This window comes from Hesperophylax consimilis, chromosome 8 (genome assembly GCF_061612785.1).
Source record: "Hesperophylax consimilis isolate HC1 chromosome 8, BYU_Hcon_1.0, whole genome shotgun sequence".
Taxonomy (NCBI): domain Eukaryota; kingdom Metazoa; phylum Arthropoda; class Insecta; order Trichoptera; family Limnephilidae; genus Hesperophylax; species Hesperophylax consimilis.
The window spans coordinates 6,260,333-6,285,637 of NC_142843.1; the positions used below are offsets into that span (position 1 = coordinate 6,260,333).

Consider the following 25,305-nt stretch of genomic DNA (forward strand, 5'->3'; position numbering starts at 1 on the left):
TTAATCATTCTGAACATTTGCTCAGATAAGTGTGTAGCCTGATAACCATACAAATGACCCCATCAAATTCGTATCCAGAAACATACAATAATTATACCGTTGAAATGCCGGTAAATATAATAAACAAACTCGAATAATATTATACATTATTTGATTACACGTCCCATTGTTTGTTTCATTGTTGTATCATTACAGATATTACAATAATATGTATTTTTTGTTATTTGTTTTGGCAATGCACCCGTCGTGTAGAACACTTCTTACGTAGATGGCGATAAGGTTTAAAATCCCGCTTAACATTAGCCGTCTGTTTTGATTTATGCAAGAAAAAAACCGCGTTAAAAACTGTGTTTTAAGTTAATGTAGAAATATTTAAATTTTTTACAATTATTTCTAAAAAACTTAATTTTCCACTTTAAACAATAAAACCGTACCCGAAATGGGTTCGTAAGTACGATATTTTGAACTTTAAGACAATTTACTTTTCCTGGGCTTATAAAAAGTGCTCGATTATTTAAAAGTCCAAGATGATTGTGGTTATACTGTCAGTATTATTAGTACGATTAAAGCATCTAATACATTTCCAAGCGATCAAATTTTCAAACTAAAACACTTGATTTTGTATTACTACGTGGTGCTTCACCTTAATGTAAAAAAAATCATTACAAATTTCTTTTCAAGAAATTATATATATATTTTTTTAAATGCCCAGTGGTAATAACATGGTTTTCAGGTCACGTTTTTTCAAGCTGGATTTTGCGTACGATGCTGCTAAAAAACGTGTCAAAATGTCGCCAAAAACTTGTTTATTCGTTTTTTGTAACTGTAACAGAAAATTTTCACTATGTTTTTTTAACTCATTTCTGAATAATATTTTTGAAGCGGTTCTCATAATTTTTTTATAATTAATTTATAGTAAGGATATCTTTAGAAATCTCTTTCTTATAATCGGCATAACTTTACGAAGTGAATGGCGTTTACGATGTTTTAATATGCAAAGTCTGAATCAATTTATTAATATTTTATTTTCAAATATAACCATAATTAAAGTTGGCCTCAATCGACTCCCAGTTATTTTTGCATTCTTAAGGAACTTCGATATTCTAAAAATTATCTCATTTCTACGCAATGGGGCAATTGGGTTATAAACATAGGTATATGTTTAGCGGGCTAGGTATTATACTTGAATATATTATGTTAAAAATGCAGTTAACAATCAGTTGTTATTAGTTGGTAAAATTAATGCAGATGAATTAATTTAATTTAAGAGGTAATTAGGTACAAACAAATCATGTTAATGCTTAGAATTGCCCCAGCTATCTGCATATTAAGTAATTTAATGAAAGTGTGTATAGTCTTTGGAAGATTAGAAATGAACTGTAATTTTTTTTTACATACTTTAAAAATGTCATGCAAAACACGCAAGGGAAATGTATATACTAAAACTTAAAATTAAACCCATCAACTGATCATAATTTGATAATGCACTAAAAAGAAATTTTCAGGTTATTCCGAAAGCACAACTCAACCCAACATAATAAGAAATGTTGCAAACATTAGTAGTTACCAGACACATGGAGGATTTTAAGGAAATCAATATAATGGTATTATAGACAGCTCTGATTTATTAAGTCTAATGGAAGATGGAAGAAAAAATATAATATGAAGTTACAACTTGTGAAATAATATGAAGTTACAACTTGTGAAATAATATCTAAAATTGTGGACTTACTACATGTTATTTTTTTGTCTTTCTTTTTTCTTCTTTTTATTATCTAGGTCATTTATTGTTATTAAGTTTAATTTGTAGAACTCTATTTTTTTTTTTTTATATATTCAATAATATTGTTATTGGGTTTATAAAAACAGTTTATTTTTAAACAAGTTCTGCTGTGTAATTATTATTACGCGTGACAGCTGTTTCGCCCTCTGAAGGTATTATCAAACTGTGGGTAGCACTTACATTAATAATTACACAGCAGAACTTGTTTAAAAATAAACTCTTTTTATAAACCCAATAACATTATTTTTTAATATATTAAAAAAAATAAAAAATAAAATATCTAGGTCCGTTAGTATTTTTTTTATGTTTCTGTTATATTAACAGTCATTGTGATAATATACGTTAGATATGTTGCATAATATTGAATACTTCGACCAACAAAAGCATTAATAATTAAGTAGCTTTGGAAGAAATTAATATTCTAAACAAGCCGTTTAAATTTATTATGAAAACTGCTATGTAACTATCATGTACATATTTCAACTCGATTATAATTAAAATCGCAAATACCTCAGGACCTTGTAATTAATAGTGTTCAATCGACCATAACTTCATGATTGCCAATATTGGAGTGGTACCAAGTAACTGCAAAAACGAGAAATCGGAATAGGAATTAAAAAATGTTCTACCGCTTGAATTCGTTAAAACGTGCGATTCTCGCAGTAAACTTGATGAAGTTTAAATTGATTGCTTCAATGATAAGATAAGCATTATTTGAATGAATATAACTATCAGGCATCCATGATGAATTCCCACGATTAGTTTTCGTGTTGATTTTGAAGACCACTTTAATATCCCGTTTTTAATAATAAATAAATTTGAATATAATTCAGTATCGGTATGTTTCATTTATGAATTAGGTACAAACCTAGATGTTTATTTGAGTATTTTATACACGGAGAAAAATGTCCATGAAGTTATCACGAATCTCTTCAAATTATTAGTAATTCCGGTTAAAACGGGACTGCAGGCCTTGCGAATGAATGCACTGATTTCCTGATAGAATTTTAGTACACTTCGAATATAGAATCATGATGTCGGAACACGTGTTCATGCAAATCCGAATAGTTTTGCATTACAGCGAAAATTCGTTGTATCGTCATGATATCATCGATAAAACGTTCTTAAATTGTTGTTTTATTAATAAGCAAGAGGGAAAAAAAACAATTCCGTGTACCTCAATTAACAAATAAGTCTAATTTTCGAAAATTCTAAGCCTGAACTCTGTTGGAGCCGAGAGTAATCTCGGCTCCAACTAAGCTGACATGAGGCATTCAAATGTCACAAAATCCCTTGGGAATAAAAAAAATATGTGCCGAGTCAAGATAATAGGCACAAGATACAAAACCATTTACATGATTTAAATGATACTGTAAAAGCTTAAACGGTTAGTCAAACGAGGACACAATGCAGTATTGAAGATTCGACACTCTTGGTTTTAAAATGGTAACAGAAGTTGTGGCATTTGAATGGATATTGTAAAAATGCTAATTGACAAATCAACCAATTGTGTCGGACTATCTGTCAAGAGGATTGTCTCAACGTAATGTCAACCATTTGGAGCAACGTTTCAATTCTGAATGGTGGTCTTACACCAGGGCGATACTGGTAGTATCTTCCACTCTGATATTTTCATGATAAAAAGTCACCTTTTGAGTGACTTGGGTCATGAAAAAACTTTGATAAAAAGGATTTCTAGGTTTTGAACCAGTGTTGAAACTTTATTTATACAAATAACGCTTTTCAAATGATATCCAGTAAAGAATGCATAATAAATTTAATAAAGGTCATTACGGCTTTAAAACTGGGTCATTTTTTATTCACATGAAAAAAACACAAGTCGTTGGAAAAAAGTCGTCCTTTAAAACCGAGCAAAACCATTCTGCTATTTTAGAAGTATTGATAATATAATAAAATACCGTTTCATGGCCGGAAAGGGCATCACTTTACAATAAATAATGATAAGACAGACAATTTGCTGAACAAACAGGCCCCCAATTGGGGATGCCATAGTCTCACTGGCTCCAGACGGGAGCAGTTGGGACTCTTGTGAGGTATTCACTATAAAAAAAAAATGAAATCTGAATGCGGGACTAGTGGTTATTGAATCGTTTAAGACTTTTTACTAAATTTTCATTCTAAATAGGACATCCAATATATTTCATCTAGATTACATTTCCAAAATATAGATTTCAGATGGCCCTAAGTCCGGACCCTGAGGAACTCTATGTTTTTCTTATTATGAATTAGAAACTCAGTAAAAAAATGTAATAAAGTACATACGTACTTGATTTATTGTCGATCAAATAGGTCGATATTGATGGCAAGTGTTGATGGTAATAGATGTTCATCAAATGTGCCACAAATAGATTGTGCAGGTACAACGCTAAGTGGGGCGATTGCCGAAAGGTACCTACCTAGAAAGTAAAACGATCGAAAGTGGGCATCTAGAAGAAGCAATAAGGCAATAAGAACTATACGCACGAGCACACTTGGGAATGTCGATGAAAAAGCAGCATTCAAAGACATCCATAAATGGCACTGAAATGAAAAACGTACTATTCTATTAGTGGTTATCATTTACCAATACGAAGTATAAAAATGTACTTCTTGAACTGAACAGGTGCATCTGAGAATTGAGTGTATATTTATCGGATATTTTGTATTAAAAAAACGAGTACCCGACTCCTAGTACTCCTGTCGAGGACCCGACAAATATTTCTGCAGGTATTTGTTAAATTACACGTCGTACCTACCTACTAAACTTCAAACACATGACAATACCTACGATTCAGGCCAATCGCATGTTATGAGAAAGTGGTGGGAACGTGGGAAGTATAATGATTGCTTAAAGCTGCAATGATCACGTGGAATCGACTCTACCGTCACGAGCTTGTTGTTGCTTTCCCCGAGATATCAGTAAGATTTTGACCAATTTTCAAAGTTGATATTGGATTATAATTAATGCCTCCTAAATCACAACCTCGCCACACTTATTTATTGACTCAAACACATTCGCATTTTTTCTTTAAAATTTCAACACCTCCTTGCCTTGATTTACTATTAAAGTGTTTAAAAGGAACCGCGCCCATTTTGCTGATAAACTTAGTTACGCTACCATAATTAAATATGCTTTATTCCACAGTAGATATTAGCAGCGATAGTTTATGAAATGATCATCGAGCAATAAAACAGCATTCTTTAAGGATAACGGTGCATGACGCTGTCTAAACAATTTATCATGATTTACCTCAAGATTATCATTATTCCAATCGTTCGAGCAACAGAAGTGCTATTCCCCCTTATTTTGTGATAAAAACCCCTTATTTTATAAATAATTAGATCCAATATCTTATGCATGATTAAAAAAATTACGTGCGGCAGATAACATAATATTAATATATATTTTTGCACCACGTTCCAAAGTTAAAAATACCCTATTTATCGTGAGATATCATTCAAAATTGACAAGACTCGTTTCTTGCAAATACTATTTTAAAAGACTGGAACTTTCCAACAATCCTCTTTCACGTCTCCTCCCCATTCATTAGGTATTATTCCATTAGCATTCCCTAAATGGGGGTGCCATCTTTAACTTGCTCTGGCTTTTGCAATATCAATAAATGGCAGAAGCTTGTGATTAAAACACTTATCTTTAGTTAGCAAGATTAACTACTTAACCTTTGGGGAAGCTTTCAATTATAATACATTTTCATCGTGAATTTTCAATAATGACACAGGTAATTATTTTTAAAACGTGCTCTTTTTTAGTTATTTGTATTAATGTTCTTTTACTATGCCTCAATCGCCCCTGGTCTTAATTTTTATACCTCAACATTAAATTACGTAAACTATCTTTTTAGCTGTAATTTACTGCATTTACTTACTTATTATGTTCAGGTATGTTTTTGAATAAAATAATTCCTGCAATAAATTTATCGGAGAAAATAGAAGCATAAGACGCAAAAAGACATTCTAATTTCTCAACTGCACTTTTCTAGAGTTTTTTTGTTAAATTAATATTGCGAGTTGCAAGTCATGAGATCCAAATTAATACTTGTTAGTGGATAAAACGTGAACAGTTAGTTAGTATTGCAATCAAATAAGCACAGAAGTAGCACAAATTACTATGTAATAATAATTTTTAACGTTTTGTGCCGGCCCGTTTCTAATACATAACAAGAAGAACGTGGAATTCCTCAGGGTTCGAACTTAGGGCCATTTGAAAGAGATATTTTGTAAATCCAATCTAGATTAAATATTTTGGATGCTAATTTAGATTGTTTTCTAAGACATTTCATTAGTTTTAATATTCTAATAGTTCATTAAATTCAGTTCTATTGCATCTTAATTTAGTTTCGCATAATTTGGTCAGCCTTTTAGTACCTCTATATTTCCACTGACAGATAACTAAAAAACTTATCACAATATGTGCATCAGAAATAATATCACAAAATAAAATCACTGTAAGTGTAAGACAGTAAGCTAAAATAAATAAAAATCAAATATTTAATATTCTCGGATATCTGAGGAGATTAATTTGGGACAGTTTTAACAAATGCCCTTTTCATCGTTTTGAATATTAATATATAGCTACATAGTAACGGTATATCAGTTGATTTTATTCGAGCTTAACGCGGCTTAGAAGATAATCCGTACACAAGGTCGTAAGCCTAGATATCACCAATATTACACGTATTGCCTATGCTTTTAATAGAGGAACGTTTTTATTTTTTCTTTGTAAACCAAGCTACGGTCTACTGTCATCGCGGTCTTTCAAAATGCCAAAAACAGCAGTTTATTTTACGCGAATTTATTTTAATTTAATTTTTTTAAAGTTCCCCACTTCAATCGGCATGATACTTATTACAATTCATGAAATTATAACGAAGTAACATCAACGTTCCCCATCGCCTGATGAACATAATAGCCAATACTGATAAAATTAGGCAATTTAAGTAAATTTCTCTGAGATGGCAGTATGCAATTTTCTACGTAAATGTAAAATTTGACATTAACTCTAACGCCTCAGCGTCTAAAAGGGAACTATACTACGGCTTATCAAGGATTAAGCGGCGATTTAGCCTGCTTCAATAATTTGAGCGAGGAATGTCGTACATAGCGAAGATACGGACTGATATACCGGGTCATGCAATCTCTAATGTTTTCATAGTTTATCGTAAAAATAGTAATGCAACTTATAAGTTACATGATTTATTGATTATTATGAGTGTTGCGGTTCCTGCTTCTTTAGACAACGTTTTAGACAGCTTTGCACTGTCCATCATCAGGGAAAACATGCAGATATATACTTGCACATCATAATACCTTTTAAATGGTAAGATGGCAATGGTAACTACATCCTTTAAAATATTAATGTCAAAGAAAATTCCGCTTGTTTTCAGAAACCCTTTCATTCGATTTTGAACACCTCTAAAAAATGTGTATAATTGTATACAGTTACGATATGCAAAGCTTTAAAGATCACTCGAGAAATCTGAGTGCTATGGCTTGCAAGAAAACGATGCGGTGCATTAAATTTCTAACAATAGAAATAATCTATACAGAAAATTAAGGGCCCTAATGATTTGTTTGCGTTGAACTTCACGCAAGTCAACAACCCAATTGATACAGAAACAGCTGTGTTATCTATTGTGTACATTCTCTTACCGAGTAGTTAAATATATACCCACAAATTGTTGCATGAGACAAAGAGTGTCAGAATCTTTTGAACTTCGTAATCAAACGAGCTCACAGCGTTTGTTGACAAATCAACGTAGGGTTGTCACATTTTTTCACATTTAGGGTTGTCACATTTTATTCAGTGTTGCCAATCAATCATTATTGGCAAGACTGAATAATTCGTTAGAACTTCCTGAGAGGCAGGATTTAAAAAAAATAATAATTTTAATCGTCACAAGAAAGCCCCTGTCTAGAGTGTAAAGGCAGGGGAATTGTGTCGCCACCCGGTTGGGTAGCGTTGTGAGGCGTTGTGATAGGGGCTGTAGGAAGGGATTTATTAATGCGAGTATTGAAGGGTCCTGGATTATATGAAGGAGAAAAAACAAAAGCCGGTATCTCGTTACACGTACGAGCCGACTTACACAAAAACGAGTCGATGAAACGGCCCGTTCTCATGAAACCAACATCAACTTTGAACGGGTATTCCGCTCGTGTCCGTTTAGTTTCACGCACGTGTACCGTTGCACCGGGGATCAATGCTGCTAGCTCCTTAGAGCAGGCTCCATTAAAATACATGTAGAACAGACTCAGCGTGCCCACTTTGCGTCTGTGCATTAGAGATGGCAAAAGAGTATTGTGGGGGCTCCAGGGCAGAAGTGGCTCCCGTGTTCAATTCAATGGATAATGAGATTGATTTTCTGATCTAGGAAATTTTCGATATTTACCAGAAGAAATAATAAATATTGCTAATTTCGGGCGTATTGACACGCCCACAATACAATTCTATCTTTTTACCAATTCCACCGGCTAATCTGAGGAATAGGACTCAAAGGTCTTTTGTAAATCAGTTTTCTTTCAAATCCGTTGAATATGCACATTCCAAATTCTATGGATTAGATCTTCAGTGTAAGTAACTTACGATATATGCGCTATGCAACGTTAACCATTTTATTATTATTCTGCATGGTGTTGAAATATACCTGACTTACTTTTAAACAGTGATTTGTGACATTATTTGCTGCAAAAAATGTAAACGAAATTTTGTTCACCGGTGACAAGTGAAAAAAAGTCACCGGAAGACTAATATGTCATATTCATTTCTTGTGCCATGTCTCTTAATACCGTGTACACATTTTGTTATTGAATTGTTGAAATTTTCATAGCACATTAATATTTTATGGAACTGTCGATTACTAAATAAAAACTCCTTGACCACATTTGAGATACATGTTTACAGTAAAAGACTGAGAGAAATAAATAAAAGCAAGTGCCTAATATGTTCCACATTTTGTAATGGTACTTCACTGACAATCAGGTCCATTTGTAACGTATGGATTAATGAATTTATAGTAACAAAAGGCCACCATAAAGGCCCCGCACTCCTTTAGTACTTTATATTTAATTATTTAAGATCTACTAAATTATTATAGAATTTATTTTTTGAAATTTGTATTAATTAAAAGTGTGTATTGGACGTTTGAGTAAACCACTGTCACGGGTTATTTGACCTAGTTGTTAGTTTCCATGTAGCAGGTAATTTTTGCACTTATACGCACCTGATCACCTTCGACATAATGATAATTATATATTCATAGTATCGTTACCTGGCGACTAATAAACGCACAGATTGTTTCGCAGAAACTGTTAAACTTTAGACGAATAAAACCACAAGCCTATATGTTTTGAACTGTCGCCATTATCATGAAATCTTAATTTGACTGTGAACTCATTTTTAAAGGTAAAGAGTGTGACGAGACTTTATTATGCGAATGTAAATGGTAGAGGAAGTCAGGGACGCCTGGGGAAGACATGGCACGATCAAGTGAATCAATTACTTGAGTTGGGCCATATCAAGAGTCCGAATAACAGAAGAGTATGTATGAGACGATCCATGAATGCGAAACAAGCAAGGAGTATGTGCCAAGAGTTGTTTTCCTACCCCTAGTTAGCCAATTAGTTAGGTTGTATTTTTTAACTTTTCGGGGCCATAGCATTTCCAATTGGAGTATGTTGTAAAGCTTAAGAGAATAGGGAAGGGAAGGAGACGGTGAAGAAGAAAGTACCTGGTTATTCAGATAAAACACGTGTGCCATTAATGCCATTTCAAACAACGTGAAACTTTGCGATTCTGTAATGATGGATTTTGACCAGGGCAGTACCTACTGATAGCATCTACTATTTTCTATTTTTAATCAATGTCTCGTTGAATAACAACATGACCGGTATGCTCATCAATCGATCACAATTTGATCATTAGTTATAAAAGTCAAAAACACCCTGATATAAGTAGGTACATTTTGAACTCTGAAATTCTTAAAATACTTAAAACCTACTTCCATTAAAATGAAGATAACAAGAAGAGACAGCTGTTAGTTAGCTGACCATAAGTGCCCTGAAACGACAATGTTAATAAATCACACATAATGGTGCTTTAGTTTGCCACAATATGCACTTTCAGATTATTTCACAGGTAAGCCATTACAACATTTATCTTTAAAATATAGTTAAACCCTGAATAATATTCTTATACGGTGTTTAACAGACACTAAAACCAAAAACGTTAAAATTGTAAATGCTTTTTTGGACTACTGGTGACAATATTGTTTAAAAGTATATTATTTTCAGACAGTTCGTAGTAACTCAGTGTATTTAAAAATTAAGCCAATTTTGCAACGATATCATATGCATTGCAAATTTTCTCCTTATTTTTGGAACACATTGTAACTGATTTGTCAAACATTGAGATATTCCGTGATTTTTCACGGGTCTGCGTTAATAAATAATGTTTCACATAAAGCAAACCCTTAGTGGATATATAAATATGTGATGATATAACCCTTATTAAGGTTCAGGGTTAAGCAAAACATTAAACAATAAAAGTGGTTACAACAAAGGGTTGATTATCAAACACTGCAAACTTAAGACAATAAAAATGGGTAAAACTAAGTGTTAATTATCAAAAACCACAAACTTTAAGTAATAAAATTGGTTAAAACTATGTGTTGATTATCAAACACAGCCAACATTGAACAATACAAGTGGTTAAAACTAAGTGTTAATTATCAAACACTGCAAACTTTAAACAATAAAAGTGGTTAAAACTAAGTGTTGATTATCAAACACTGTCAACATTAAACAATAACAGTGGTTAAAACCAGGTGTTGATTATCTTACAAACTTTAAATAATAAAAGTAGTTAAAACAAGTGTTGATTATCTTGCAAACATTAAAAAATAAAAGTGGTTAAAACTGAGTGTTGAATATCAAATACTTCCAACTTTAAACAATAAAAGTGGTTAAAACTAAGGTCGGATTGTTTAACAGAATTGGTACAATTCATTAAATTTTAATGTTAAAATTCCGGTTCTGTTAAAGTTTTATTATTTCATCACTGGCCGGTTGCTTCACCGTACTTGAATAGGACTCTCACCGAACTTGAAAATTAACGTTGGAATTTGATAAATTGTTAAAATTTTATGAAACAACCCGTAGGTACTAAATGTTGATTATTTTTAGTACCTTAATTTTTTAATGAACTTAATTCGTAATAAGTTTGTTTGTGTTTTATGCAAATCTTAAGCATGCATAAATTAGAAATTAGCACTCAAATTAGAAACTAAGCATTTTATTGTATATTACGCTATAAGGTGTAATATAACTCAACGGTTGTTAGATAATAATGTAATTAAATCATTTACTGCACGGAGGTGATTTCCTTCATAGCATCATCTCGAAGTGCAATGTTCTGTAACTACCCGTACAGAATCCAAGCAAACAATAGTATAACGTTTTCATTCATTACATTACAAGGAATAAGTAATAGTTACTTCTATTAATTAAAATACAGAAGATATATTTATTAGCTTTAAAAGCTCTTGCAAACCTGTCCTGTGCAACTTTACCGTCCATTGCAAAACTAGCCTTTTTTATTTTTTTAATGTACACAACAGAGGGTTAACATAAAAAAAATAATAAATACCAACCACATAACGATGTACAACGATATGTAAACATGAACAATAAGCGGGTTAGTAAAACAACAACAAATAAACAAAAAGAGAAATTAAAATTCGAGTTAAGTGATGACAAGTTAAAAGAAGAGATTCAAGAAATTTAGTAAAGTTCTGAAGGCTATTGCTAAATATGTCCGGAATCTTGACACTGCAGCGGATGTTATAATTATAGTCGATGAATTCGCACATGCGATTGGGAGAAGGTTAAGTTCGTTATTTGGAAAGGAATATAGAAAGTTTCGGGGTTTCTTAGTAGACGGTGATTTATATCCAAGTTCTTCAATTAATATTCAATTTCTGTTAAAGTCCTATTCAAGTTCTCTTATTATCAAAGTACTAGAAACAACAAGCCCGTGATGAAATAAGGACAGAACATGGATAAAACTTGAATTTTAACTTTGAAATTTGATGAATTGTTCGAAAAACAACCCGTCTATGTTTCAAATTAGAGATATTCTGGGCGTTTCTTCAAATAAATCTTGGATCCCATTTTCGAACTCCTGTTACTCTTCTAAAAAATCTGATATCGTTAGCTTTTATTCGTTCATCCAAACTTTAGAAGATTTAATTAATAGCATTCCTCAGCATATTAATACGGAAACATATGAACTGGCTACTGCGATTTAAAGTCAATGAATCCACTTAGATTTTTCCGCTTATCCCATAGTTTTATTAGTTCTACAAATTTGGCACATTATGGCAAGCGGTCGCTCAAGACGTTTAGCAAACTTACCATAATCTGCCAATGATCGTTCGATTGGATATAATACAGATTGTGTGACCGTTTATAAGGATGTGGCCATACACTCATGTATTCGCGGTTAACTTGGACTTTATGTAATTTATTATGTATATGTAAATCTTAAACATCCTCAAGATAAGTAGAGTAGTCATTTGGTAAATTGTTTAATCAATTTACATTATCATTTAAACCAAATCTTCAAGAAGGGCAAATTTTACCATATCTGTTTGTATTTAATCAAAGTTGGTTCGTTTCAACAACAACACATAATTAAAGTTTACGATTTCGACCCAAATTTATAGGTGGCATATTGTCAAAGAGCGTAGGTAACGTCAAAGTTCAAAGTTGAAAACCTTTATTATTGTAAAGTTCCTTCAGTTGATTTAACCGACTGAGCAAAGTCTTGTTTTAACTCGATCGTTTTATATTTCATTTGTCTGTAAAATTTTGTTCAAGATGGTAGCGGTTTTAATGATTCAGTAGATTATTATTACAAACGTGGAATTTGAACTTTCTTTAACCCTTCAGGTTTTTAAATATTTTTACCAACAAGTCCTAACGACGTGGTGTTTTTTCTTGGAATATCGGAATGCTCCAAAGGTATCTACAATGTGATACATATTACTTATATTAGAAGTTGTGGTTAAAAGAAATACTACTTTTTAAACAAAATTAAATTATCTTTAAAATATTTGCATTTGAAAAAAACATTGATCTTTGTAAACAATAATTTTTTAATATCAAACATAAAAAACTTTCTAAAAAATAAATTTTTATATTCAAATATTAACTTACCGAGACATTTTGACTCGGAACGTCAATAATTTTGAAAGAATTCGAACTGACACTTCTTTTTTCAATACTGTTTATACAGGTTCCATGATAAATCAACAGATCGACAATTCAACACAAGTTTAAAAAGTGATATGGAGTCATTAGAAACGATGAAAAAAAAATTAAACCTTTTTTTTTTTGTAGTGAATACCTCACAAGAGTCCCAACTGCTCCCGTCTGGAGCCAGTGAGACTATGGCATCCCCAATTGGGGGATGTTGTGAGGCTGAAGGTAAGTGGGGAAGGGAAAGAGGAAGGTGGGGAAGTACCTGGCTATTCAGATCTAGTCACTAAACACGGCTAAAGCCATTTGGAGCAACGTTTCAATTCTGAATGGTGGTCTTACACCAGGGCGATACTGGTAGTATCTTCCACTCTGGAACGTGCCGCAAATATACTATATATTATTTTAATATTTTAATTAATTAATTGTGAAATAACACAAATTAATCAAATAAAATTTATTTGCGCACGCCGGGTTCGAACCCGCGACCTTCGGAATGGCAGTCCAATGCGTTACCACTGGACTATTCCGGCCGTCACCTAAACCTAATCTAACTTAACCTAACCTACTTAACCCTGTTAAAAGTTTTTGTTTCATCACTTTCGATGACTTTATATAACTTTTTAAAGATGTGATGAATTATCATTTTGATGATTTATCCGGTCACCGTTTATACAATATTTTTTTTTACTTTCTTTATTACTTTTTAAATTTTTTATCTATTTAATAATACATTAATATTTTATACAAATTGGGAAGAATAATTATTTATCTTTCCAATGATGAACATATCGCACATCTACTCATTATAGAAAAAAAGATAAAATTTCGTTTTATAATTTATTGACGCCCCTGTCAGATTTACCCTTCAGAGGCTATAATGGAATATGTTTGTGGCTAATAATGTCCTTCCGAGGCCTAAAGGGTTAAAAAATTATGTTTGGTATCTACCTACTTACCTGCCTGAAGAACGTTTTGAAAAAAGAGAATGCATCTCAATGACAAGTGACGATTATTTGGAAAAAATTTATAATTCCTAATTTGAAATTTTAAAATGTTACAGTTATTTATGGTCATATTCAGACTGGTATATATGTTTCATATTACTTAAGCTAAGGTATTTATACATTTTTGGGGCTTAAAACTATTTGTTTTTAAATTTGTGAATACCGCGCAAGAATTCCAACTTTTCCGAGAGAGTGTATCTATAGCATAATCTTGGTTATGATTTGAGGCTGAAGTGATAATGAATGCATTAGAATTAGACTAGGAGAGGAAGGTTGGGAAGTTCCTGAATATTTAGTTCCATGGTTAAAGCCATTTGGAGCAACAATTCGATTGTGAATTTCGGTCTTTTGCTGGGGCGATACTGAGAGTATTTACAACATGTCATATCAGTGAATTTCCAAAATTAGTTACTTGTCTCAAAAGTTCGTTAGTTTTCAAAGGTGACACGAACCTAGAAAGTAGAATACCAATACGTAATAATAAAATACGTAATCCAATCATAATTCCCGCAGTAAACTAGCTACACAAGTGTTGGTGTTCGCGGAATTAAGAAGGAGAATGGATGCCTTTATTCATTCATCGATTTAGATAAATAATAATAATATTATTATATATTAATAATATTATTTGGCCAACTTATATAGCGCCGCTTTCGTGAAAAACCACCTCAAGGGCGCTGTGAATATTGACGAATTCATTATTTTATTTATTATTAATGCATATATATTTTTTTAAATACTGTAATAATCAAACCGAAGTTTTATATTTTTTTAAACAAACGTATGTAATATGATAATAATAAAGTGTTAGCTTGACTATAATGCCACCGTGTCGTGGCGTCGAGAATATTTTTCACTCTATCGACACTTTTTATAACTAGTCACTTACTGAGGCAAGCTTAATCCAGTCACCTTTCCATTGGAAAGAGCATAGTTCTGCGTGAAGTGATGAGCCAAAATTTCGGCTCAACAGCTGATCAGTAGGATTGGGAACAACGGCCGCAACTGTCCAATGCCTACAGATTTTTGTATATGTTTTTAGTTGAAAAAATATCATCGAAAACCAAAATTTCGTTCACAATTTTTACTCCAAATAATGTCAGGAATCACTGGTTAAGTAACTGGTTAGTCAAGTACGTACCTTCATAATCTTGTATCCAGGCGAGACGGAAAAGGGGTCACCTAATCGTCATTCGAGTACTAGCCAAATTTTTGCCTGCTTGAGGTTAAATATAAAAATGCCCGTTTTTATTATTATTAAGTAAGTTAGCATTCTCCATTACATAACCATTTTATATACCACGTACCAAATAGCGACGCATTGCCCAGCAGTTAGTAAAGTAGCTAACGATTGACCTGGAAATAAAATCAAGTTTTCCTTTTGCGCCGAGTATGTCCATTAAAAAATCTGCAAACCGGTTTTGGCGAGATCTCCCTTCTATCTACTGTACCGTACAATCTCCCACCAAATGGCGTCAACCTGCCGACATTGCATATAATATTCATTTAATATCATAATGGTTAATTATTGTGAGTTATTATTTAATTAATAGTATTTTTGCATAATAAGTCAATAATATTCAAAATTGATCTCTCGAGATTGGCAAATTTTCAGGTTGATCGGAAATAAAATAAGAAAGTTTTAAGCAAAAATATTTGTTATTCAATAAGAGATTGACGATTTAGTTTTTTGCTTTAATATCATTTTTATTTTCTTATCTTACTAAAAAATGTAGTTATGTTACTGAAATAATAATTGAAGGATAGAGAGGAAAAACGTGCATTGTAACATTTTTTTAAAGCTCTTTTTTTATCAAAAAGCATATATACATGAAATAGTATATTGAAATACATAAAATACAAATATGTATATAATATATGTTTCTTGATTTTAATTAATACCTCCTTAATTTAGAATATCTCGTGTTTAGGGGGGAATAACTCGTTTATTTTTTCTTTGATATATATCTGATGTGGTGACTACTACCCGGGGATATTTCCGGCCTTAAAAAATTCTCTAAAGTCTCGATTTTTTAAAATTTTATTGAAAATTATTTCGAATGAGGCAATCGTTTTTTATTAGAATGCATTATATATAAATGGTTAATGACGTCAGTAAAATTAGTTTTTCGATATGTCCAAAAATGACGATGTTTTGAGCTTTCAAAGTAAACTTGGGTAAACGTGTACATTCATATCTCGTGACGTCACTCGAGACATAATTCCGAATGCGCATGGCAGTATACAACGCCATGCATTGTACACACCGTGAAATCGCAAGCTTATCAATCGGCTGCAAATATCAACATGTTTATGGTTTATATCGTCGTCAAATTATTATTCGGTATTTTACAAAAATTCTAAAAGTTCTGTTCTCAGTATTCTCAAATTAATATGGTACATTTTTGGAGATTTTACTATTTAGATCAAAGTTGCCGAAATATTGCCTATTTGGGGAATATTCCTGGCAATTTACCATGTTAATAACATTTCTTAGTAACCATACCGAAATACCGGCCCATTGTCATAATTTACCCAACACCACATATGGGTATGGGTATTAAGAAATGTTAAACAGGATTAATATTGTCACGGTTCCTATCGGAAAACAACTTGACGGACGTAAATATTTCTCAAGCCGAGCTTAAACGCAACTGAAATACCGGCCCAATATAGAACCTAATTTCTATAAAATAAGTGTGTTGTGGGATGGTCCGTTTAACTCTGAGCAACCTTATTTTTTTTCATACTTCTAGTAAAAATCATCAAATATTCTTTCTTGAACAGAAAATATATTTCATTGGCTTCTCTGGGGCCTAAGAGTAGGCCTAAGGTCTCATGTAAATTAGTGACATCAGTTTTCTTTCACCAAACTTCTGCGAATATAGTATATTATATAGTATAGTATATAGTATATTTTGATTACGTAGGTAGATATTTTTTAATCATTATAATGTTTGATTTTTTCTCTCTTCTGAATCAGACGAGTTTTCATCAAAATAAAAATCCCATTATGATTACAAATTCACCCTGAATTTAACCGTCAGATATTTTAAACTTATAGGTAAAATGTTGGTGTAGGTAACCCAAATGATTTAGATCAAGTTTTAGTCACTAGGCTTCAGGTAGTTGCACTTCTGTACCACCTTCGAGGATAGTACTAGATAGTAAATAAATTGATGATTTCAGTTTTGATTATTTAAGACTATGCCCTTACTCCACTGCACTCTTCAATTCAAAATTTTGATTTTCTAATATCTGGTGCATATTGGCATAAAATTGATATAAAAAATAACGATCGCACTATAATCCGACAAGACTTCTTTTAATAACTGCTCTCTCCAATAACCAACAAACTGTCACCTAAATTACAGATAATATTACAAAAATGTGGTAACATCTTCAACAGTTGTGATGGTGAAAATCTTTTTCAGTAAGAATTGTCCCATATCTTTTTGCCACAGTGAACAAAATACCTTTAGACTCCGTGGAGCCGCAGAGGCCAATAAAAAATATTGCCTGTACAAACAAGAATTTTTGATTTTTTGAAAATGTGTGATCAATTTCATTAATTTGGGCATACAGACTCGCCCATGATACATTTATATTGGTTTATCTCTTTTTTTCTTGCTACATACGTAGCAATCCACATGAGTTAAAAAACTCATATTAGACAATTTTCACATATTTTAAGGAGAAATAAATTTTTTAATTGCATATGCACAACGCAGTGCAAAAATAAAATAAAGAACAGAATTAATTAATTTTTAAAAATGGTACAAATTTAAGTAGAGATTCAATTTGGGAGACCGGTTTTGGTACCGCCGCCCCGGGAACCATTTATTGGATAACCAACACCTCTGCAATAGGTCACCCCAAGTGGTTCTCTACGTAAGGGTGCCCGGATTCATCGGGTGAGGTGTGTTCAGGATGCGCCTGCCCATCAGCTGCGTGGCATGCCAGATCGGGAGAGGCTGGTTAGATAGACCCTTTGACCTCTCCAACTGGTCTCTCGACCCATCGCCTTGCGCCGCAGTGGAAAGGATATATTCATATGTACCTACGTTACTCCTGAACACAGTTATTCATAGATTCCTACCCAACACTCATATTTTTACCTTCCCAGAACTTCCTATAATTCCTTTACTTAAAAAGACCCTCCCCACAGCATTCCAAACGGTGACATGGTCCCAGAAGAAAACTATTTTTTTCAAGAAAATAGAACAAAATAACAATAAACAAGGATATATTGGGAATAAACAAAAAAACTAAATTTGTTGAAAAGTTCAGATATATATAAAATGTATATACAGATGTTTTTGCTATAGTGATTTATTGTGGGGTGTAAAAAAGAAACATTAATATATTTATTTACCAAAGCGGTTCTTTAAATTGATATAATTTATAAGAACAACGAAAAGTGACAAAACAACTAATTATGAACAATAATGTAGCACACTAGTAGAATAAAATTATGTAATGTGGAAAAAAAGAACAGATATTACACGATTTACATGCCGTCAAGTAATTTGTAATTACGCGATGAATATGTTGTATATTGTCACGATTCCTCATGAAAAAATCTTTACCATCACTTTGGTTACATAATGCGATTTGATGATATAAAGTTAAATTTTTGGGGTTAGAAACATAATAAGGTGTAGATTAAACTTTTGAATTAAGAAAACAGAAACCTAATCGAGAGACTGCGGATTTGAATCTCAGAATCGAAAAGTTTTGCTTTTACAATTTTCATCCCATCCCCACTCCATTAAATCATAACAAACTACCCCAGTTTGAGATGCTATAAGTTCCATTAGCTCCGTACAGTTGTGATTCTTGTGTGGCCTGTATATAAAAAAATAAATTAGTAGTAATTTTAGTTCAGGGACATAAAACAACCGAAACCAAGTTTTATCTAACAAATCCTAAAGTGTAATGCTAATTTAAAGTTACAAAAGCTTGGTATTTACAATATTTCGAAAGCAATTATTGTTTATCTCAGGAAATACAATTTAAAATTAATAATTTACTCTGATTTGTGAATCCCATATTATTTATTAATATAATGTAATGGAAAGCGAGCAAAGACCTTCTGCTTTATCAAGTCGTGACCTCTTATCATCTGGCAACTGACCCTTGGAAGTGCTTATCAAATCAACGCAAATATGTCAACATTAAATTTGTGGCACAAGATTTTTAAAAATTTACCTCTACAACTAAAACATTTTACTTTTTGATACCTTACGTTATATAATGTCGTTTAACGTCTTCCGGGTTCGTTTAGAAGAACATAATATTTTTTCTTGAGCTCGGTTTAAACTATGTTACGACATTTTTATTGTATCCGCAGACAATACAATCTTGTTCACATTATACTTGAAGCAGCCGATGCAACTATTGCGTTTTTTCATCGTCTGCGACTACTCAATAAAAATATGCTAGATTTCACCTGTTTGATATAATAGAAGTAGATTATAACTCGATTCTTTAATAGAAACCGTTGCTAAAAGTACCAACTATAAAGCGACGAACGTGTGTTGTAATCTTCAGGGATGCTGTGTGGGAGTATTTTAAAGGAAAGGTGATGTGAACCTGAAATTTATTGTATAAAGGGAAAAACACAAAACAGGCTAGTCGCTTCATAGCCGAGCTTTGAGTGCTTAATTTGAGTAATAACGATCTATTTTCGAAGAAATTAAATTGGTTTTTTTTATTTAAAAAAAATAAAAATTATTTTTAATAAATTATAAAGCTTTATTTTTTTTAAATATCTCCTCAGTCTACTAAGCAAGTCAATCAAAATGATCAAATAATGGGATAGGTTATCTTTTTTTGTTCTAGTTATCAAATTTTTTCAATGTTCTGTTTTGTCACTGTTAAAACAGTTTATCGCGAAACCCTAAAAACAGCATGCTCTCTCTCTACTTGTGGTAAATGACAACCGTGTAATTAATATGTAAATTTTTGTCAGGCGTTTGGACTTTGTATTTGCCGGCTGTGCACCGGTGTCAAATGAATCAGAGACTTGAGCATCTTCCATTGAAATATCAATAGAAAAATAACCCAAAACATTGCAATTAGACATTATTTATTCATGCTTATTTATATTAATTGATTTTGTTTATTCCAGATGACGTGCGGCATCACCGTGGTGGATAACACCCTAAACCGCTCCTTCTACAAGTTGGGGCTGATCGTGGGCAAGCACCCTGGCTACTTCCTGATAATCCCCATCCTGCTCACGCTGCTGTGCATCACGGGCTATCAGCAGATCAAGTACGAGATCGACCCCGAGTACCTGTTCTCTCCGGTCAGCGGGGCGGGCAAGACAGAGAGAAATATAGTCGAGGAATTCTTTAAAGTTAATTACACGCACAGGTTCAATGTTGGAAGGATCACTAGACCGGGTAAGAACTTTTACTAACTTTTAACCTTTTAACTTTTCCAACCTATATGTTTGGCCGTAGATTTAATTGATGTAAATGATAAATAAAAGGTGGTCTAGCGCACTTCCATATGGTACTCCAAAGTTTTTATACACACCCGGGTTCTCCAAGTGCTATGCATTGCGTTGGTTAGGAGTAGGCTTGAGAGTGGGTCGATGGTTTGGAGCCCACATCAGGTGAAGTATTCCCCCATGTTGGAGAGAGTGCAGAAGAAATTTCTGAGATTCCTCTACCTGGGGGAGTATGGCTACTACCCGTGGCTCTATCCTACTGACTTCCTCTTGGGCATGCTCGGTATGAACCATCTACGGGTCAGAAGAGATGTGGATATTGTATCACACTTCTTCAAACTGATTCGTGGATGGTTTGAAAATCCGACTATCATGGAGAGTATTAGTCTCTATGTTCCTGATGGTTATCTCCGTCACCGACAGCATAGACTGTTTTATCTCCCGGCCTGCAGGACAAACTTGCCAATGGTCATGCCGGTGGACAGAGCAGTCTTGCTATTGAACAGAATTAATTCGGATATCGACATATTTAGCATCGGTGAAGCTGCCTTTAAAAGGCAAGCTCTATTGATGCTGGTATAGTTTATACACCGCTTACTTATTATGTAATACCATTTTACAAATGTACTTAAAAACGAAATAAAATGTAATTTTGTAATGTTTTTAAAGGAATAAACTAATTGAATTGAATTAATGTTGGGAGGATCACTAGACCAGATGAGAACTTTTCCCACCCATATGTTGGCCGTAGAGTTTATTGATGTAAATTCATAAATAAAAGGGAGTCTAGTGTACTTCCTTGTGGTAATCCAAAGAAATTATACATGTAGAGGCTTAATGTTTGGAGGGTTACTAGACCTGGTAAGAACTTTTCCCGCCTAAATATTGGCCGTAGAGCTTATTGATGTAAACGATAAATAAAAGGGGGCCTAGTATAATTCCTTGCGGTACTCTAAAGATATTTTCTAGTGAAGTATTAACTTTGTACAAAAGTTAATTATACGCACAGTTTCGATATTGGAAGGATCGTTAGACCGGTTAAGAACTACTCTTACCTTTTTATGGTTCCATGACAAAACAGAACAATAGAAAAGTGAAAAAAATAACATACAAACTTCACCTCACCTATTATTTTATCATGTTCTGTTTTGTCACAGTTCTATTTAATCCGGTTAACCTTGATTTTGTTTGATATTTTACTAATCCATAAAAGAAACAAGGCAGATGTGCCATAAATCATTATTAATATGAAATCGCCTGCACAAAAAGGTTGCAAACATCGTATACTCATTGCATCAACGCTCAGTAGCCTGCCTTATTTCTAATAACACTCCAAACGCATAACTTTCATTGGCTCCGCCGCTTTGATAGTCGGTTCAATTTAGTAGTAGTTCGGTGATAGTACCTATGCATGCTTACATGCCATATCTTCTCTTGATTCTATTATCTATGATCTAACCATTATTAGTACCTACTGAATGTACACCTCCTTCCATATCTCCAATATTTCATGCTATAACTGCCGATACTACGTTTCACCAAGTTCAAATTTCTCGATTAATTACCGATAAAAACCTTTATCTCCCCCATGCCATATCTCCTCATATTTCTACAATTTTTACCATTGAGTACAGACCTCCTCTCTGTCTTTCCAATATTTCTTATTTCGTGCTAAAACTGACAAATTAAAATGCATCGACTAATTACCGATAATGTTGATCAAAAATTTTGAACGATGTTATTAATATATTCAAACATCAGAAGGTTTTCACGATGGCTTAGTAGTTAAAACAGTCGTTTAGTTAGAAAAAATCCCGCCATTTAAATCTTCATTGTGGTTTTGAGGTTAAAACCTATTAGCAGTGTCAGCTGTCGGATGCCATTGTTTATTCACTAATTTCTTCAGAGTTTTTAGGTTGTTTTACGTAAAATGATGTGAAATGTTGCAGGCAAATACCTCAATGAGACTTTCTCGGTAGAAAGCTGAATAACCACCAAGATTGTTCCAGCTCAGCGAAAGGGCCGTGTAAATATGTATGACCTTTACAGGAGTTTCTTCTTCAAAAGCGTGATATTCATAAAAGCGAAAAAAAAATTGTTTTAGCGATAACTTTTCGTTTGTTTTTCATGTGATCAATTATGTACTTAGTTGAATTGTTTTTTTAAATCAAAATTGTAAAGCAGTCAGTTCTGGCATCTTTAAATTTAGCACACCTTTTTGTCGGGATTTTTTTTATGAATACCTCACAGGAGTCTCACCTGCTCACAACCGTTTGGAGCCAGGGATATTATGGCATCTATAATTGGGGTATGTGGTAAGGCTCAAAGTAGTGGGGAGGGGAAAATGTGGGGAAGAACCTACCTATTCAGATCTTGATCACCAAAGCCATTTCAAGCGACGTTTTCAATTATGAATGGTGGTCTTGTACAAGGGCGATACTGAGAGTATCTTCCACTATGGAACATGCCAGGTCAACGCAACTATTTTCTGTTCGCGAATATTATTATTATCCAAATCTCGGGTTAAGCTGGAGAAATACCACTATTCGTTTCTTTATTGTGGTATCCTTATGAGATTAAACACGTTTTAAAATATCGAAATTCTTTCCTGATTAGAAATCAGTTTCCTTTTTATACCTGGGTTGAAAAAAATGGTGCCCGAATTGAAAGCATAGTTTTCCTTGAAATCGGTATTTATTTATTTATTCACATCCAATTTACAAAACCAGTAACAAGAAATAAGAATTTCATCAAAAAAGTAAACGATGGTATATGAACGCAAAGACAAAACCAGAGATAAACTAAATAATATAGCAATAGAAATCATATCAATTATAACATTTCTTCACTTCACTGGATCACATTATATAAATATGTATAATAAAGCTTTCTATAGCGCCAATTACTGATACGATAGTTTTCAAAACTAGTTTCTGACCTCAACAAAGAGCAGGTCATATAAGAATGTGGAACTAGTACGTTAAATGCTGTGTCCCCAAACGTCTTGGGAATATCTGGTCAGCGCTTAAGTACATCATCCAATATTCTACATTCCATTATCTATAATTTTACACTCGCACGTGTTATAAACTTTCGCTGTACACCTTTAAGCACCTCGAACTACAAAAACTATGTTTTGTTTCAATTAAAAGAAATTGCATATTATCTCTAACATAATCTGCAATGAAAAAGCTCAAACAAAAAAATCAACCACCGACCTTCTGTTTCTGCTGCTAACTAAATAGTCAGTACTTTTTTCTGCATTGTACGTCGCGCGTATAAGAGAAACTTTATTCAGCAAAAAATTGATACAATATTATTATAAAGACGATGATAGCTTTAAGAACATAATAATACTGTAAACTAGCTTGTTTAGTTTGACATACATTCATGATACAAGAATCATGCCATGACCTTCAATATCTTCAACAGTGACCTCTTGTCACAGAATCGTGTGGGTCTCACCTTCCTGAAAGATGGAAGTACCGTATTCCGAAGACTAACTTATTATTTTTTTAATGTATGCTTAGCCATATCTTTATTCATATGGCGTTGAGAGTAGTAACCCAAATATGGATCTGCGAAAATACTTATGAATAATGCGTCCTTAAATATTTAAGTTCCGTTCGAATTTTAAAAACTTGACAAGTTGATTTTACGAATTAAAGTTCCGCTCGAAATTTTAAAACTTCATCAGTCGATTTTATAATTCGAATTTTAAAAACTTGATAAGTGTATTTTACCATTTGAGCTCAATTTTCGTATCGTTAGGAAGAATACTTAAAATATTGGGCAAACAGTAGTTAATCAGTAGGTTAGCGTTACAACTTCTTTACTATGGAAAAGGAAATCGAAAATAATTGATGCTTGCTTCGATCAAATAACGGGATGTTAAGCAAAATTGAGGATGTCCATCTTCTGCAATATGTGTATATTAATGCGTACGTTGATTGAGCACATTGCTTACAAATAATGTGTTGTGCGAATTTTTTTCAACTAATCTTGTTTATATTAAAATTATTATTCAAACAAGACAAATATTGCCATTAACTTTCAATATATGATCAGTATTTTTTTACTTAAAAAAAAAATATGTAAGTTGAGAGCAGGTCAATAATGATGATTAAAATAAGATATTTCACTCGCAAATTGTATGAAGAAGTTTTATTGCAACGGAAATTAAAACGGATATAGGTTCTTGAATTGAAGGCCATTTTCTTCTGTTTGTGGAACGGATATTTTTTTATCCATTTCGAAATTAAAAATATAAGTATATACATCTCCTTTTTCCTCACATATTAGCACTATTGTCATTCATTTTCCGTAAAGACGGGTTTCCCACAAAATTGCTTCCAATGTTATAAAAACATTTCTGAACTTACGAAGATGTAAAATAGATTGAATATCACGGAATAAATATTTTTAATAGCATTTATTATTCCTTGCAAACTGCGGAGTTTTTTGGACTTTTTTTCAGTATTCATATATTTCACTTGAAATTCAAATCCTCTGAAATTGCATGACGTTACAGCAGTTAATATACGAAATAAATGTCGGACCTATAATAGAAAATTGGCTCAACGGCGGTACCGAAACCCGCCCCTAAAATTGTTGTGTTTATTGTTCGTGTACCTGTGTGTTATTATTTATTTCCAGTTTAATTTTATGAAATTTCTTCCTTTTGACTTGATCCAGTTTTGTATTTGTTTTTGGTAGCTAGAAAATTACGAACCGAATAATGTTATACAATTTTGGTCATAATTAGTCACGTGTTCTTCATC

At 32.8% G+C, this 25,305-nt stretch overlaps 1 protein-coding gene across 1 annotated transcript in view; it reads left to right on the forward strand.

The window, feature by feature from the left end:
* Ptr (patched domain-containing protein) overlaps nucleotides 1–25,305 on the forward strand; it is a 99,078-nt gene that overhangs the window by 40,707 nt on the left and 33,066 nt on the right. The window contains exon 2 of the mRNA XM_089634814.1: nucleotides 20,198–20,474. Coding sequence (XP_089490940.1) covers nucleotides 20,198–20,474 — 277 coding nt within the window. The remainder of the gene's footprint in view (nucleotides 1–20,197; nucleotides 20,475–25,305) is intronic.